The following is an 18,792-nucleotide window of genomic DNA, read 5'->3' as shown; positions in this document are numbered from 1 at the left end:
AGTGTGACAGTCTGACAGGAGAAAGTAATCTTTAGCTATCTCTTTTAAGAGCGTTCATAAAACCTGGAAATTATCAGATACCTCGACTACGAGTATATTACTAGGTATTTTATATGTGCTTAATGCGATAGAAGAGATTAACTTTGGTCAATCAAAGTGCGGCCAAATCAGGAGGCATGGTCACGAAGTTGAATTGTCTATCCATTTAAGGTACTTATTTTGAACGCTGGAATATTTATAAAACCATATATCTTTGTAATTGTATGCTTCAATTTCCATTTTATTCTGTCATTATTCTGCAACATTGTAAATATAACTTGTTAAAAAGTCATGTTTAATTCTGAAGGAATTAACACAATGAAATATATGAGGCTCTTCATTAAAATTCTGTTACAGTTTCATATTAGCATTATCGACAGGGTAGTGAAAAAAAATTGTCTGAAAGAGTGTGTTTTATTAGCCTGATCCCTTATTCATAAAATATGATACATGAAAACCATCCCAGAGACAGTGGCAAGGACAACCGTCTCAGAATTCAACCAAAGATTTTGAACAACTGAGTGTAATCCGAGGTCAGATATACTGGTCCGCCTGTTGTTCGAAGAGCATTGAAAATCGGCACTTATTAATTCATCGGCAAGAAGCGAACAACAAAGATCATGTCACGGACGCAGGTTTTTGCGACCAGTCGCAAAACGCAATGGAAATCTCGGCGCGACGCGACGCGACGTGAAAGTGTGATTTTGTCATATACACTACACTTAGAGATGAAATTGATCCACTGCATACTGCATCTGAGATCTATGGGAACTGTTGCTATAATATTATTATATATGGGTCATTCCAGGTGATTTCAACAAATCGAGTGTTCCGTATCATTTTTGATTTGTATAAAAAAAATTGAGGATATACTTCATGATGGCAGAAATGCTGAACCACCACCAGTTTTTTTTTTTATCTTTTAATTTCCAAGTTTTGCCCATTCGAAGTTAACAGTGGGGTTAAATTCCTGCTTGTACAAAATCAGACCAAACTTTTTTTCTATAAAAGGTAACGAAATAATGGTGCTCACAAGGAACCCGAAAGATTTTAACAGTGTAGTCCTTATCGGGATCTTTGATACGCATTACAACTTGAGTCATAATCATCATTGCGCATACATACAAAAAGTCATATTATATTATGTCATACATTTTTAGCCATAATATCTCATAACATACATATAGCAGTTGTCATATATTTTTTGTGCATACCTAACGAACCTAACCTAAAATTTTATGCGACTTAAATTAATGACTAAAAACATTATGACATAACTCATTTAAAAACCCAGTTACTTATGCTCAGGAATGATTTTTATGTCATTTTTATGCGTAAAGTGTTATGACAACTAAAAATATGACAATAGTTGTTATGCGACTAGAGGGAGTCCCGTCCTGATCATATTAGAAGAATAAAATGTCTTATATTTTTTTCTGGCATCCGCCTAGTTACATAATTAATACCAGTTTAAAAAAAAATGTTATTTAGTGAAAACTGCCACTATGGGAGCTGGTCTAAATATCCTTATTGATAAATGTCAAAAAGTGACAAGTAACACTTTGCCTAAAAGTAGGTTTACGAAATAAAAACATTTTAAGCGACATTTTTACCAATAGCATTCACTTTTGATGTACTAATTAGTACATTAAAAAAATCGAAAATAACAAAAGATAATAAAACTCTTTTTGGCGAAATTGACCTAAACTCATATAACAATCTTTCAGATTCCTCGTGAGCACCGTGTACATCGTCGTCTAGTTCACCACTTACTGTGGGACTACGTCAAACTGTGGAAAATACTCGTATTGTCGTATAATACTTAGCCATTCTTTATTCATTCCTTATTTATATGTTATCGCACACCCAGCGCATACTTTTTTTTTTGTAACAATTACCTACTAGTAAACCGAAATAATAATATATAAATATAATAATAATTCAGCCTATATACGTCCCACTGCTGGGCACAGGCCTCCTCTCATGTGCGAGAGGGCTCGGGCTATAGTCCCCACGCGAGCCCAAACCGAAAAAGAGAAAAAAACGTGGCCGGTTTTTTTTCTGACGTGATCTTTTATCATCGGTGGTCGATCTAATTAAACGAACTCTCAGAAAAAAATATTAGATTTAGTTAGGTACTATTATTTTATTAATGTAAGTTACCTACTTGTGTATAATATTATGATATCTATGGAAATTTCCGAAATAAATAAATTTATAAGATCTTACAATTTCATTGAAATTAAGGAAATAAATATTTCAACCGAAACTTTATTCTGAAATAAATAACATGAACTTCGATGAAGCCGTGTTTCAATAAAAATTGAAACACTCGCCTTGATCTAAAAAACTTTCCGAAGCAATACAACCGATTCCAATCGCTCCGATTGCATTAACGTTTTTACGCACTTTATTAAACTGACAGATTTAAATACATCAGTCGCAGTCGCAGTCGTTCATTCGCGTCTAGGCAGTCGCATAAACTGCACTTATCTCATCGAATCTCCGACCTGCGATGCCGATTCTCGTTCTACTATTTGTGATGGTTTTGATCCTGTTTTGATATGACTGTTCTCGTTGATGCCCGTCATAAAGTATGACGTAAGTAGCGCTTAGTATAGTTTCTTCAAGCCTCTCTAGTTGGGGCTTAATTTGAAAAATAATTGAATAAATATGTTTTCACCGTATTTTTATTAATTAAACGCTACATTCCTGAAAGAATTAATTAACGTGTTTCAACTTCCTAAAAATGCTCACAAATATTTTCCGTAATAGCTGTTTCATATAAGAATGAACTGTCATTATAGGGACCATCATTCCACACACGGGGTATAAGAATTTTTTCTCGCACTTATTAGTGCACGTAAGATACAAACAGCCGCAAAAATGTATGCCCACTTTTTGAACGAATTTGTTCACAATATTGTGTTCATGCAATTTGCAACTCGCAGTACGCGAGCCGTGTCAAGGTCGCATTATAACAAAACATAACTACAACAAATTGTAAGATTACAATCGGCCTCTTATCTCTTCGAATCTCCGAACTGTGTTTTTTCCCGCAATCCCTAAAATGGCCATCTAATGTATAATTCAATTGATTGCATTAGCGGTAGTTTTTCAGCCGGGTCGCGATACATATGGATGGCGCTCTAATAAATTGGTTAGGGTACCTGGCGATGGCGAGTGGCTCGACAAATGCGGGCAATAAGAGTAATGTAGCCCATTGTCTAATGAGTCTCGGGGATGTCTCGGCAGCGTCCGTAGCTTTACGTTAACTGTCTGTTTGTTTATAGTCTTCTTCCTTTTCCTTTAGGTACCCATATATTTTAGAATATCCGTTGTCACATTAAAGTTTAAATTTTCCAGGTGTGGCCTGTAACAGAAGCAATAAACTAAATTGTAGGCTGTACTACTCTTCAAACTGACCAACATTTGTTCAGCGACTTTTAGAAATAAGGTTTGATTTTAATACACAATACACTTCAAAGTTTATTATAAGTCGCAATGGATTTGGATTTATGCTACATTTAAATCGATGATAGCGTACATTGAAAATAATATTGAACTTGTATGAAAAAGTGAAAATTTAAAGACTCGTACTTTTTCAAAGTTCAACAAACGTTTTATTTGAGGACTACAATCTATGTCTTGCTTTCTCGTGTTACAGGAAATACCGGTTTATGTGCAATACGAGTAGACTACATCTTTGCGAGGGACGTTATTAATCAGATGCTTCAATAATATAGTACATTCCAGATAATTATCGGATACCGCGATAGTTATTCATCAAATAGATAAAATAAATCCGACTTTTCGAGCATTTTTCGAAGCGTAAATCGTAAATTCAAAGTTTAAATTGATAACTAAACCTAATAATAACTAAACAATACAATACAAATCAAACAATATAATAATCGTAACATTCGTGTAAGTAGTTAAGAGTCCGCAGCAATCTTGGACGAATTTCACTTTCCCATGCAAACGGAGTTCCGTTCTCAGTTTAAAACTACGTCTTGGATTATAATTAAACTTTGCACATACAATAACATGAGGTATATCTAAGCATATAATTACTTTATATAATATTATACTCCAGCTTATAAAACTAAGTAAATACAGCAAAAACAAATTTAATATGAAAAACTAAAATACGCCGTATTTTTTTAAACTATGGTTACTGAATTCTGAAGCTACATAAATAAATTTATTGAATGTATGAATTGTGTTAATTATTAATATTTTATATTGTTATATTTTATATTATTTAATTTGATAATTTTGACATGTCAGAATATTATAATAATAATTTAATTTAATTTATTGGATATTTGAATTGTTTTGATTATTTTTATACTGTTTTTATTTTACTGTAATTGAATTTGATTATTATTATTTATTATCTTAATTGTACTCTTAATTGACATAGACCTAATTATATATTGTATTACCTTTTGACTTGTAAAATTTGCAATTTTATCAATAAAGGAATATGAATATGAATATGAATAAACTAATTACAGTCATATATATACCTTATCCTATTGTAAGTACAAAGTTTCAGAGCAATCTAGCTATTCGTTTTAAAATGAGAGCGGCTCGTTTCAAACTACCCAAACTCTTTAGTGTGTTAATTAATGTTATTGTTAGTAAAATAAAAAGATCGGACACACAAAAAAAATTTTCGCTTAAAGCAAGCATTCGAAGTATTTCGTTAAGTGGCACACACAGGTAAACACAGCGAGGCTAGGCGGAATGCCCACACCTGTCTCTTTAATCACCCACTCGGATTGTGAAGCGATATTATGAGTGGTAATATACCTGCTGTCCTGCTCAGGGTATTCCTACTACTGGGAAGCGCTGGAGGCCTAGCGGTAACAGCGTGCGACTTGCAATCCGGACGTTGCGGGTTCAATTCAAACCTCGGCTCGAACGAATGAGTTTTGCGGAACTTATGTACGAAATATCATTTTGATATTTACCAGTCGCTTTTTGGTAAGGAAAACATGAGGAAACCGGACTAATCCCAATAAGGCCTAGTTTACCTTATGGTTTGGGAGGTCAGATTGCAGTCGCTTTCGTAAACAAACAAACATTTATTCAGCAAATAAGCCACAGGGGCATTCATTGTGATGAAATAAAAGTTTAAAATTAAATAAAAACAGTTTTGAAGTACGTATTTTATTATACAATCAAAACAACGAACTTATAAAAATTTACGCAATGTAAATAATTTTACTTTTAACGATCACTCTTATAGTTGACAAAAGTAGTATCCGCAATTCGGACCGAATCTAATTTAGAATATTGAGCACTTTAGAAAATAAGCACTCGAAGAAATATCAAACTTTGCTCTCTTGTTGTATAAATAACTATTCTACTACTGACTGGTTGGCAACTCGGACCGAGGGTTCGGAAATAGTAGGATACGGTGGCAATTACATTTGTTGTTAACGCTTTTAGCGTACCTTAATTACAACCCCACTTTAGTGAGTCAACTCTAACGTACGTACCGATCGGATTCAGACTTCACCAGCATCTAGAAACGACTAAAGCATAATGTAACATCAATTCCTCGATGTATCTAATGACCTTTTGATATTTGATATAATGACCTTTTGACTGCATCTCTGCAGGAAACGGCAGTCGAATGCAGCAAATGTCAAAATCGATATTTCTGCCCGGATTTTTGACATTTGCCGCAGCAATGCTGCAGCAGTAATGCGGGTTAATCTATTCAGATTATATTCAGACTCATCAGAACATTCACTCAGAGAACCTATTCAGATTCAGGCTGGGAAGTTCGGATTCCCGGTAACTTTATGCTATCACTATGTCCGTCTGTTCGTCGGTTTGTAGACATGTCAGTCTTTTCTTCCGACGAAACAATTTTTCGCAAAATATATATTTATACGACGACTGGTTTGGCCTTGTGGGTAGTGACCCTGCCAATGAAGCTGATGGTCCCGGGTTCAAATCCTCGTAAGGCCATTTATTCGTGTGATGAGCATGGATATTTGTTCCTGAGTCATGGGTGTTTTTATGTATTTAAGTATTTATAAATATTTATATATATATATATATATATATATATATATATATATATATATATATATATATATCGTTGTCTAATTACCCTCAACACAAGCCAAGCCGATTCTGACGCTTTATGCCAGGAACGCTGAATGTCAGATTAGCAGGATGCCAGATTCGCAAAAAGTCAGATTCTCAGAATGTCAGATTCGCAGAAAGTAGATTCTCAGAATGTCAGATTCGCAGAATGACAGATTCGCAAAATGTCAGTTTCTCATAATACCAGATTCGGAGGCTGCCAGATTATTTACATACTTATTTATTTATCCACTTTTTAACTGAAATAATTAAACCTTATAAGGAAAGATTACCCAATTAGTTTTATTGATTGATCGAAAATTTGTCTGTTCCTCTCTATAGCACTTGAATTTTCGTGAGAAATAAATTGAGAGCGATTATTTCAGAAAATATCAATCTAATTAAAATGCTGTTTTAGAAACCTTATAGTTATTTTCAAAGACCTATCGAATGACGTATCACACGTTTACGTTTGCGAAAACAAAAAAATTCCCATTTAATTACATGTATGTATAAAAATTATTTTTTTAACAATTTACGTCCAAATTTAAGTAGCGGCCAACAAAACACACTTGTGTAACAAATTTCATCTACGTACGCTTTATGGTTACCGAGTAAAGTTGCTGTGACATACGGACGGACGGATGGACACACCAAAACTATAAGGGTTCCATTTTTGCCATTTTGGCTACGGAACCCTAAAAATTAACAAAATCGGGCTTAATACCTTATGGATTCTCTATCAGTCAACCGTAAGGCCAAACAGAGACATGAAAAAATGGTGCAATGGGAGAATTAAGTAATGTTACCTATTCTATTTAAGTAAGTATTTCGTCGCCTGGTACCCACAGTAACCACCTGGCGTTAAGTGAATCTGGCAGCCTGCGAATCTGGTATTATGAGAAACTGACTTTTTGGGAATCTGGCATTCTGCAAATCTGACACTCTGAGGATCTGACTTTTTGCGAATCTAGCATCCTGCTAATCTGACATTCTGCGTTCCTGGCATAAAGCGTCAGAATCCTTTCTTCTTTTATTTTTATTATGGAAGAGCGGGGTCTTCTGTCACAGGTATTTTATACTTACTAGAAGACTCCAGCCTTTACAATTGTACCCTATAACTGTATTATTAACAAATAAAACATTTGTCATTTTCATTCATTTCCATTTCTTCTTTTATTGTACCCTTATAATGAAAAGTTTAATCGTTTTTTCTACAATACCTAAACCTCGCAGTTCGCGTGCGCGTGCGACCCGCGCCCTCTTTTTAAAGGCGTCCCATTTATTCCACACATGCAAGGCAATAGAGTTCAAGTTCCAAACATCAGTTATAGGAACGGGAAATGCCCTCTTTTTAGGGGGTCAAAAGTCGCGATAAATCAGCGGCCGGAAGCGGAAAGTCATTAGGTCGGAGATGACAGTCGTCATTATCGTCTTTATTAGCTAATGCTACAAAGTGGAGTAGCAGATATCATGACTAGTAAGAAGCACAGATCTACAATGAACATCATTCCCTGTCAAATATCAAAAATACATAAATATACTTAATACAAAGGTGTAGTATATGTATCTACATTGCTAAAATCATCAAAAACTACCAATAATTACCAATATTGTTTTTCCTCAACAAATACATAAAAAAAATAACAAAGAAGATAGCGAATCTTCTCTGTATTTAGTGGTAATTCGAAATTATCTATAACGACATGGTAACATCGATAAATGACATGACGATATTGGTCAATCACTCGTTATTGTCAGAAAAAGTACTATGTCTGCTCAATAGATTGGAGGGTCTGCCATCTCGTGACCTGAATCAGGTGCTGCAGTTCACGCTGGCTCTATTTCGCAGGGTCTGCCATCTAGTGGCTCAAATCTAAAAATTAGAACATGACATGCTTCGCGCCAATAAATAGGGGTCTTCTGTGCTGCCCTCTACAGTTCATGCATGCTCGCTATATCACCGCGGTAACATAATAATAATATATTATATGTATGTATCAGTAATTGTTCATTTGTAAATAAAATAGTGTTTTTTTTAAATCGATTGCAGCTATTATTTCTCCTATAATTCTGCCCGTTAACTTTGTGGTAATTCATAATTAATAGTGTGATCATTTGAATTTGCATATAGAATGCGCGTGACGGCGTTACACTCGTGTTCCTCTGCAGACCCTCGCTGCTCCTGCAGGCGTAGACACTACTGACCCATTGTAAACTTTATTGTAAAGAGATAAGGGTTACTGATGACCAGATAAGTGCGATGTTTCTACTCGTAGCTACGCAGATAACTGATGAAGCGTTGTCTGCACTTCGGTCACGCTTTATCGGTATTCGAAGGGGCAATCCTACAGACATGTACACTCCAGTTCATAAATATATATACATTTCTTCACTTTAATCCATTGCAATAAAGTGAAAAAATGTATACATATTTATGAACACGACTGTAAGTTGCGGAATGTTTCAATAAAGTTGTACCTAACGTTCTCGGAAAATGTCGTTCCCCATATATAAATATGAGAATTTACCGAAATATTTCAATGTGGATATTTCGCAACCCTAAAATAGTACATTACGCATAATCGCACGTGTATCGTACAATGTTTTACAGTACATATGGCCCTTTAAATCAACATACGTACGTATAGTTCTAGTTACCGCTCTAGGGCGGTAAAGTAGGTAGGTAAACATACTTAAGGCACATCATTAAGCATTCCTAAATTCTAATAGCTAAGTTACTAACGTAGGACCCGACGGCCTGCCGTCACCATCTAAAATCGAAAGTCGTTATCTGCATTTTCATCGCTCGAATAAAGAAAAGAAAGATCGAGTGTACTCCCATCTTAAAGGACGGCAACGTACTAACAACCCCTCTGGTGTCGCGGGTGTCTATGGGCGACAGTAATCACTTACCATCATGTGATTCTGCTCGTTTGCCTCCTATATCATAAAAAAGAACCAATATGCAGGAACAATAGAGAGACGGCTAACGGTTTTAGATTTGGCAATATTAGCGGCAGGCCTTCAGGAGATATCACATGAGTTCACAGTGCGGCATGTGGTAATGTAAGAATATATCAGCCGTATCACTACCGTGCCTCCGCCAAGACGAGCAAAGCGAAGCGCAAGGGCACTACCTAGCTTTTCTCGAAGCGCTTCTTCGTGTTTTTGAACCCACATAACTTTTGTTTGGATTATACCAGAATCCAGATAAACAAAACTCTTGGGATATAATGTCAATGGGATAATAGTGGAGTTCTTAAGCATAAAAGAATTAAATTGCACAGGTCTCATATTTTAGATTTTATTAATATCTAAAAAAAAAAGATCTCGTCACAAGACACAAGAAAATGTTTTTGATGGGATTCTGATTTTAATAACAGTTTAGGAATTAGGTCAAGATCAAAAATCTCTGGAAAACGGCGATATGCTATTTTTGAAGGGTGTGTAATGTTTAATATAATTATAAAAATTAATCAGACACTTGCCATAATTCCATTTCATATATTATTACTCGGTATAATGTAATTAATATATACGTTGATTTTGTTACATTATGATTAAATCTAAACCGTAATTGATATAATGCCTAGTTTTGTATACATTTTAACTGGTATAAATAAATATTGTATAATGGCTTTTGGTATATTTTATTGCAACGTAGTACTTTATAGAATCAAAAATATTATTTTTAACCCAACCCAACCGCTTTTCTGGGACTCTTTAGTTTTTATTAATACCTACATATAATTATAATATATAATGTTACTAGTAAGAACCAATATTATAGAGTATTATGATAAAGGAGGCAAACGAGCAGACGGATCAACTGATGGTAAGCGATTACCACCGCCCATAAGAGTATGTAATAATTATGGTAGTGTAAATATACCCTATAACCATTATACCAAGAATAACATTATGTATGTCGTTGATTAGGTAATATAGTAGTATGCCTTTTATTACGTTATTGAAAATTACGTTATATCAAACTATAATATATGAAAAGTAATTATAAAATATGTAGTGCACCCATTATTGAAATACGAGAAATAGACAATGTGAATCTAGTGTTAATTAACATTCGTTTTCAATTCTATTATCTAGTAGAATTGAAATGCCTAGTAGTGGACATATTATTACAGGGAGAACAAGAAATCGAGCAATCGAAATTCAAATATCGGCCCTGGATTAGTTACGGATCTCATTCATAACCTGTTATTAAAATTAGAATACGCTGTGTATGTCGGCGGCCGATCGCAAAATTCGCTAGATCATGAAATTTCTAGACATATCATGAGACGCTGCCATTTCATGTCATCATGGTCATGTCCTCCATATCGTATCCGACAGCGGCAACCCTTACAACTTTCTCTGACAAGCACGTGTGCCTGCAGCTCACAAAGACGAACTTTGTTTAAATATGCGATCGCACTGCGCACGATAAAGCTTTCCTTGGTCGTACATGTATGCGTAATAGGACGGCTTTAGGACCAGACATCCGTTCAAAGTGCTTTTGGTAGTTTCGTTCAGGTGTTGAAGCCGAGATTCTTCCAAAGTAGCTACGCCTTTCCTCAGCTTATTTCGCCATTCTGATCTCCTATAACCGCAAACTCTGCCAAGTTCAGAACAGATATCGCAAGCTTTGAAATGTTGCTTCAGAAGCAGAAGGTCTTTTATAATACCGCAGAAACTAAAAGGACACATAAGACTTTCTTTGCAACTCATAATGTTAGCTGGAATCATAGCCTGACATCCTTAAGAAAATATTTGATTAATAGTGTTCACTTTCCTATAAATTATGACTGCTCGACTTTCTACAACTTTCCCATGATCACCCTAAAAAAGGAACAAACATTAAAGGCCCGGAAGCTGGCAATTCTCGGGGAGACTTTTTACGACAAAACACTGCGGAAGTTATGCTCCAAGCACAGGTCATTAAGCCGAGTAAAGCACTGAAAGCACAACTATATTTATTGCAGCACGGTTTGACAACCCTGTCCGAATGCGGGAGGGCTGCGGGGTGCCCCCGCGCGCGCTTTTCTATTCAATAAACGACCGTATCTTCTAGTAAATATGGTCGATGTTGGAGTGGAGTGCAGCGGTGAAGATAGGGCCCTCGCGAGGGTTGTCACGGAGGTCATTATTTTATGACAACTTCATCGAGGGCGATGGCGCAACTGCAAATCACTTCCCCGTCATTAAATACTTATTTTATTTATTTACAAGTCACTTGGGATGTTTGATTTCAATAAACACAATCATACACATCATACATTAGGATTACACCTATAACGAAGAGATTGCTACGTTACGAGACGTTATTGGTTGAAGAAATGTCAATTTGAAAGTGATCATATCGGAAATAGATCAAATCACTACTCGAATTAGCCTGTCAGTCTCAATAATGTGTGATATTGGTAACACTGCTCTATTAAACTACCAATAGCGGCAAATTTTATATTAAAGGAAAAAAGCGGCCAAGTGCGAGTCGGACTCGCCCATGAAGGGTTCCCTACCATTTATTACGTATTAAAAAAAACTACTTACTAGATCTCGTTCAAACCAATTTTCGGTGGAAGTTTCCATATATATTATCTATTACATATATTTTTTTTTTAATTTTGTCTATCTCTTATTTTAAAAGTTTTAGGGGGGGCGACACACATTTTACCATTTTGGAAGTGTCTGTCGCGCAAACTATCCAGTTTAGAAAAAAATGATATTAGAAACCTCAATATCATTATTGAAGACTAAAAATTTTGAGTTTCAGTTCTAAGTATGGGGAACCCCCAAAAATTATTCTTTTTTTTCTATTTTTGTGTGAAAATCTTTATGCAGTTCACAGAATACATCTACTTACCAAGTTTCAACAGTATAGTTCTTGTAGTTTCGGAAAAACGTAGTTGTGACATACGGACAGACAGACAAAACAGACATCACGAATCCATAAGGCTTTAGTTTTTTGCCATTTGGCTACGGAACCCTAAAAATGGAAAAAGTTACACTTCCTATTTTTTCCTTTAATGTAAAATTTGTAGTATCGATATCGCTCGCAGACACGTGTTAAAAAATTGGTTTACCAATAGCGGCGTCCATAAAACTCGATACCCGTCGGCTTGCCGCTGTAAGACGAATACAATGATTGCGAAACACTATCAAGACAAAAAGAATAAAATTATAACTAAAATAAAAGTACATACAACTTTAGGTTTAATATATTAAACTAATTATGTACTGACTACTAGGATTTTCTTGTCACCACTGTCGCTTGGATTTGGCAAAATATTACACTCATTAAGTCACCAATAGTCATCATCAATAACATAAAACATGTTCTAAATTTAACAACAGCGCCACCTATGTATAAACCCTCGTACTACACAGCGCGCTTGTAGTGTAGCAACAAACATTTTCCAGAAGACCACGTACACCTTGGACTAGCGAACGCTCGCTTAAGCTTGCCTCTCTCGTTTAGCGCAGTCAGCATTCCAGTGAAGCAAGTAGTTTTAGCGGCAGTCGCTAGATGGCGTCAAACTCAAATCTTTATTCTACGACAATAATGCCTTTGATAATGTGATACACCGAATGCCCAATATTTGCGAATACACACTGAAACTATTTTTGAACTATTTAATGTATTATCTAAATAATTTCCCATTTAGAAATACCTCCCGGACCCGAGTATGAAATTGTTGCAGTTTAAAATAAAATGGATAGAGTTTAAATTGACTCTACCTGAAACTGTATCATTTTTACATAGTTTTTTCCTCCACTTCTAACAGTTCTAACATGACGTCTCGCGGGTGTTTTATGCAATAAAAACGTAGCGTTAACCGCGACGCGTTTGTCGCAGACCCATTTTACATCAGTACCCCTAGTGTAACTTTGATCGACATCATAACGTGACGAACGCGTTTTGTATAGGATTTTGAGTTTCCAAAACGTCCCGCTTGGCGCGCTCTTTCGAAATCCAATACAAAATGAGACTAAACGCAAACGCGTACGTCACGTTTGGAAAACGAATTTATTTACACTAGGGGTACAGATAATCTAATGACACCAATACTTTTGGTTTTACGCGGTAAACAGCCGCGTGCTTAATACTCGTACTAATAACATCTAAGTGCTCTTCTTTGTTTATTAAGCAAGGCGTTTCTTATACACAAATACTACACGACGTGCCAAAAATAAACCTTTATTATAATACGGAGGGGTAGATTTGACACGATAGGCATCACCTTGGCACAGTTTGAATACACTCATTTACTGACTACTTCGATAATGGGGTGAAATGCAAATTACAACTTTTGGTTCGATTCTACCTACCTATTCGTTGCCTTATGTTTCAATTCAAAGATTTCTGTGATAGGCTATAAATATATGAATAAGCAAGCAAGAACAAATGGCGATGTGCTGGACATATCATGCGTCTCAATGACAATAGATGGACGATGAGGACTACTGAATGGAGACCGAGAGATGGTGATCGCGGATCGGGCGGATCGGGACGACGAACTGCGCGCACGAGCTCCCCACTGGCGGCGCGCGACCCGGGATCGGGAAGCACACGGAACGGGCCCGTTTTTGAAAAACGCGTTTACCTAAATGTAATAATAAAAACAAAAACAAAAGAAATAAATCGTTAAATGAATAAATGTAAATTCCATTTCCATTGCAAGTCACTAAAAACTCTTAGCAGGGCTGGTAATGAAGTTTTATTACCACGCCGCCTTCGTACCCCCTGAAGGAGAGGCCATTTTAATATAATACTTATTTCGTTAAATATAAATACATCAATTAATGTAAATACTGTAAACAATTGTACCTACACATGTGTTAATTTAATAAATGGCTATTCTGATTCCGATTCTGATATGAATAAAATTAAATTATGTATGTTGTGTGCTAAAAAATTTTTTTACATATCATACTACTCTTTGACAAAAAGTTTTGTAACCAATATTTTTATATTTAACCTTTTGGTTTGGATGAATTTCATACCTTATTTTGATTAATTCTTTGTAATTACATAGGTAATATTGAGAGGAGTTCGCTATAGTCGATTTATGAAAATTTACATCTGTCAATATTGTATAATGGTGCGGCCAGACATGCGGGACTCGACGAGCCACATACATATATGTAAGTATTTTTTTTAGAATGTATGAATATAAGCGGCTCGGCACTCGGCGAATCCCGCATGTCTGGCCGCACCCTTAGTTCTATAAGACAACTTTACTAAGATATCGGTGCATATAACTGACTCAAAAATATGTCATAAGAGCTATAGGACACATTTTTGAGTAAGATGTGTGTACCCATACTTTTGAGTAAGATGTACCCATATTTTAACATTCAATTCTTTAGCAGTTTACGGTTCACTTTCCATTGGACAGCTCTTAGCATACGTATGCTCAACCAAATCTACTTGAACCACAAATTGCTGAAGAATCAATTTCCTCGACGTACAATACAATTTATTTGCATTGACCTAAAGTTTAGTGTTTCTAGTGAATATCTTTATCTCTCTCTCTTCCTCTATAAAACTTCGGGATCGTAATAAAATATAGCGCGAACTTGGGTTGTCCAAAGTATATCATAATATAAAAATTGTGAAAATTGAATTGTTACTGTTGTTGACATTTATTAATTATGAAGAAAGTGTTTAGTTAATGATAGGTACCAATAAATCCGAACACAGACAATCAATAATTCAAGTTATTTCCGTCTGAACCGAACACATGGCCATGTGAGCGGTCAACCACTTCTTAACCCTCATTAACTATACAGACTGAACTGTTACCAACGCAGAGGCTACCCATCCCATATGCCACCCACAAAGCAGCTGAGGCTTCCCATAAAGCTAAAATACTCAGTTGAAGATAACTACGGTCAAGGGCATACATTCTCATTGTTTTTAATATTTTGCGAATGCCGGCGAATGTCGTTTTTAGGATTACCATTTTATCAGAACCTAAATATAATTAACAACAATACGTAATCAGAGAGCGTTCTCATACTGGGCACTTGAGCAATTGCTCGCCTTGCAATTGAAATGACAGCCATGTACTAACAGCTATACTTAAAAGAACAGTAGACCTTATCTTGTTGATAATAAGATTTAGGAATGATCAATTAATTATGTGAACGGTATCCGTAGTGACGACTCGGTGTGTTGACGCGTAGCCACGGAGATCTGATAGGACAACATCGTTAGGGTGACTGTCCGTACACATCGATTTCGTGTTTTGAAATTAGAATGTGTCTCATGTCAGTGTCAAAGCCTCTCGTGTCCAGTGTGGTGGATGTGTTGTGTGCTTCTAGGTATTATCGAGGAGTGCTGGGGCCTGATCGCGAGGCGGCGCGATGAGCGTCTCCGTGCGGTCGGTTCTAGTAGAGGGGCCCCAGAAACCAAAAGGGCCCTATACGTACTCTAGCGCGCCGAGGGGCCTCTACAATAATATGCGGCTGAAGAAGGATCCGTCTTGGTAAGTAGCATTTATTGATAAACAAACGTGTTTATGTTTTGAAGAATAGGTATGGCTTGGTACTACACCGTTGTTGTATTGTGTCTATTTGGTACACAAACAGCGAAATGAAGGTCGTTCAGTATTGTAAACTTTCCTACCTTAGGCTTAAAATAGCAAACCTACTATCGTGATGTAAACATTAATTTAGCATTTTACATGGTTATATTTATCCTAAGAAATGTGTAGGTAGATAAATAATAAGGAAGTAATATTAAGTTTGCATTGTAAGATAATCGAGCAATCTTTTAGTGAGTTCGTTTTCATGGTCATGTTTATGGTGATCATTATTGTTTATACTTATCTATTACTATAAGTCTGTATCTTTAGGTATTTAAAAAAAGGTAAACAAACAATTTGTACATTTTCGGGTAGTTTTAATATTTATTGGTTAACCAACCAAATACAAAACCACCTGGATCTGTCACCGAACGACCTGACTTTAAACCTACATTATTTGATCATGTAATGTTTTCATCTACCCTCAGCTGCCTTAAGGAGCCATTTGAGGGTAGATTTTGTTTACCTTTTTTTAAATACCTAAAGATACAGATTTTTTTTTTATAACTATACATACAATCTTATTTGTGGGATAACAATAAGGCCAAACTCCTTAATTTGTTATAATGACATACGAAATGATATTTTCATACCAAAAACCAATCACTTATACGTAGAAAATTATTTCCTACACACAAGTTGTATAATACAATTCATTTGCCAAGCCGCGTGCCTATAAGAATAGTTTTTTTTATACTACGTCGGTGGCAAACAAACATACGGCTCGCCTGATGGTAAGCAGTCTCCGTAGCCTATGTACGCCTTCAAATCCAGAGGAGTTACATGCATGTTACCGACCCTCGTTGAGCTCCTACCTACATAATATATTAGCGTTTTTATATCTATATATCAGTCCTTTAACAATAAAGTTGTGTTTATATCATTTTGAACACCTTAAGGTGTTGACTGCTTAGTAACTTTTAGTCACTGCTGCCAGGAGCTGCCACACAGTACTAGGTACTTATTGTAAACAAAAAGTACTCCATAAATCTTGTCGCATTTCATACCGGAGCTCAAAAACATGTCGTGATAAAGTGCGAAAATTTACGACACATCAAAGCCTATGTGGCATTTCCATAATTATACACGTAATAATGAACATCACCTAACGAAACACTCCTAATACGTTCACTGCGGAAGGGGGGAAAGGCGAAAGAAGTATGGTGAATAACGAGTAACATTGCCGCACCGAAGGTGTTAACTGTCCATCGGTGAACCTTATTATTTATTGCACTAAGGTGTACGAACCGCCATTTAACACTAACAGTGTGGACGATGGTTACGAGTAATTGTTATTTGTAGCGTTTATGTGCTGAAGTCATAAATATGTAGTAATGCGGTATTTGGAAAGAACAAAAGGAAACGACCTGATTGCTCGTCCGTGACCCGTGACCAAAGCAAAAGGCACACATAAACGGTCACTTAAATGTTTAGTACAGTCAATAATATCAATAGTAGCGGATGAAACAACGCGCCAAAAGCATCTGATATTTCGGATAAATATTCTAAATAGATAAATCGCTAAAATTCACGCCCAAAAGTATATTTTTTACAGTCTAAATTATTCTACATATAGAACCATCACTTTTTGTTAAGCTGTTACAAAACGGGCAGATACTTTTGAAGCGTTGTTTGATCCGTTAATTTTGATGCTGACTGTACGTTCTAAACATTTGACCGAACGCTTATGAGGACCTTATGTCGGTGCTTAAAAGGCCCACCAATCTTTAGTTGGAGGTGTGGTTAGTTGCAACCAGAGCAAAAATAAATAATAAAAACTGATCACTTCAACCTGATTTCACTCTCCACTACAAATACATGTCATCTTATCATTGTTGGGAATGACGTGACACTAAGAAACTCTGAGTTTTCATACCTTTCTATAGTTTTCTATGCCATCTACTTTATTTTATACCATCATAAAGAACGTACACCAGGTGGCTACGGTGCATTCCGCTAAGATTACCCACTCGATCCAACTACAAATTTCCGTCATCGGAAGAAACTTTCCCATAAGATACCATAAATTTTTTCGAGATCTTTCCATGTAGAAAATCTCGCATAAGTATTAATTTAATTTATAAAGAGACACTCAAATCGTTTATCCGGGTCTCGTATTCGGCTGCATCTTCAGAATCCAGGCTCTGCTTAACTTTCTTTCCATTCAATTTAAGCTTCTCTCTAGTTCCGTTTACGTCATAAACAAGGATTAATGCGGCACGTAATAATCACGTCGGAAGATTGTGATCGGAACCTTGACCCGTCCGTGGTGGCGTGACCACTGTGAGCTGCCAATGAACCACTCAAGGGCTCTGGGTAGAAGTCTTTTGAGAGGGGGTTTGAGACCTTACCGACTATCCGATTTATATCTAACCGAGTCGGATATTGCCATCGTATATGAGCTACGTAATATACGATAGTATGTACTTCCCCTCTATAAAGGAAAGGCGGGTGACAGAAAGATATGGAAGAAAAAGACATGCTGCGCCGACCCCAAATGAATGGGATAAGGGCAAGCGAATGATGATGTACTTCCCCTCTATAAGGTCTTTTATTAACCTGCCGTCAGATAAGAAACAAAAGAAACTACCCGCTTAAATGTTCAACATTTTTAAAGCAGTCCATTGACATATATCTAAGGACAGGCCTTACGGGTCTTAAGAATGGTGCTATTTCAGTGGTGACACTCACAAATTCCAGCCAATGGTGAAGTCTAACGCAACTAGTTCCGCCCAATCGCGCGCGTTATGCGATCTCATCAACCAATCGCGTTGTGGCGTTAGGCTGCACGATTGGCTCGAATTCGTGTGCGTGACACCGCTGTACTGGCCCCATTCTTATTGCCCGTAAGACCCCTCCTTAGATATAGTGGCCGGGCGTATACAGAACTGGGCTGTACCTACAGTTGCCATCAGACATATCGGATCGACCAATAAGCTGCAGTCAGCCTAATATTGGCGGCTCCAATTATGAGAGGAACACGTTATTTTTAGAGATCATATAATATCTTCACTTCATTTAGAGTTCGAGCACTATGAGCTGTTTTAATTAG

At 36.4% G+C, this 18,792-nt stretch overlaps 1 protein-coding gene across 1 annotated transcript in view; it reads left to right on the top strand.

The window, feature by feature from the left end:
* The first annotated feature begins 15,356 nt into the window (after window positions 1–15,356).
* The window catches only part of LOC133519547 (radial spoke head protein 3 homolog), a 37,176-nt gene continuing 33,740 nt past the window's right edge, over window positions 15,357–18,792 (top strand). The window contains exon 1 of the mRNA XM_061853554.1: window positions 15,357–15,641. Coding sequence (XP_061709538.1) covers window positions 15,520–15,641 — 122 coding nt within the window. The 5' untranslated portion in view covers window positions 15,357–15,519. The remainder of the gene's footprint in view (window positions 15,642–18,792) is intronic.

This window comes from Cydia pomonella, chromosome 7 (genome assembly GCF_033807575.1).
Source record: "Cydia pomonella isolate Wapato2018A chromosome 7, ilCydPomo1, whole genome shotgun sequence".
In the NCBI taxonomy this organism is placed as follows: domain Eukaryota; kingdom Metazoa; phylum Arthropoda; class Insecta; order Lepidoptera; family Tortricidae; genus Cydia; species Cydia pomonella.
This window is presented reverse-complemented; position numbering and strand designations above follow the sequence as displayed.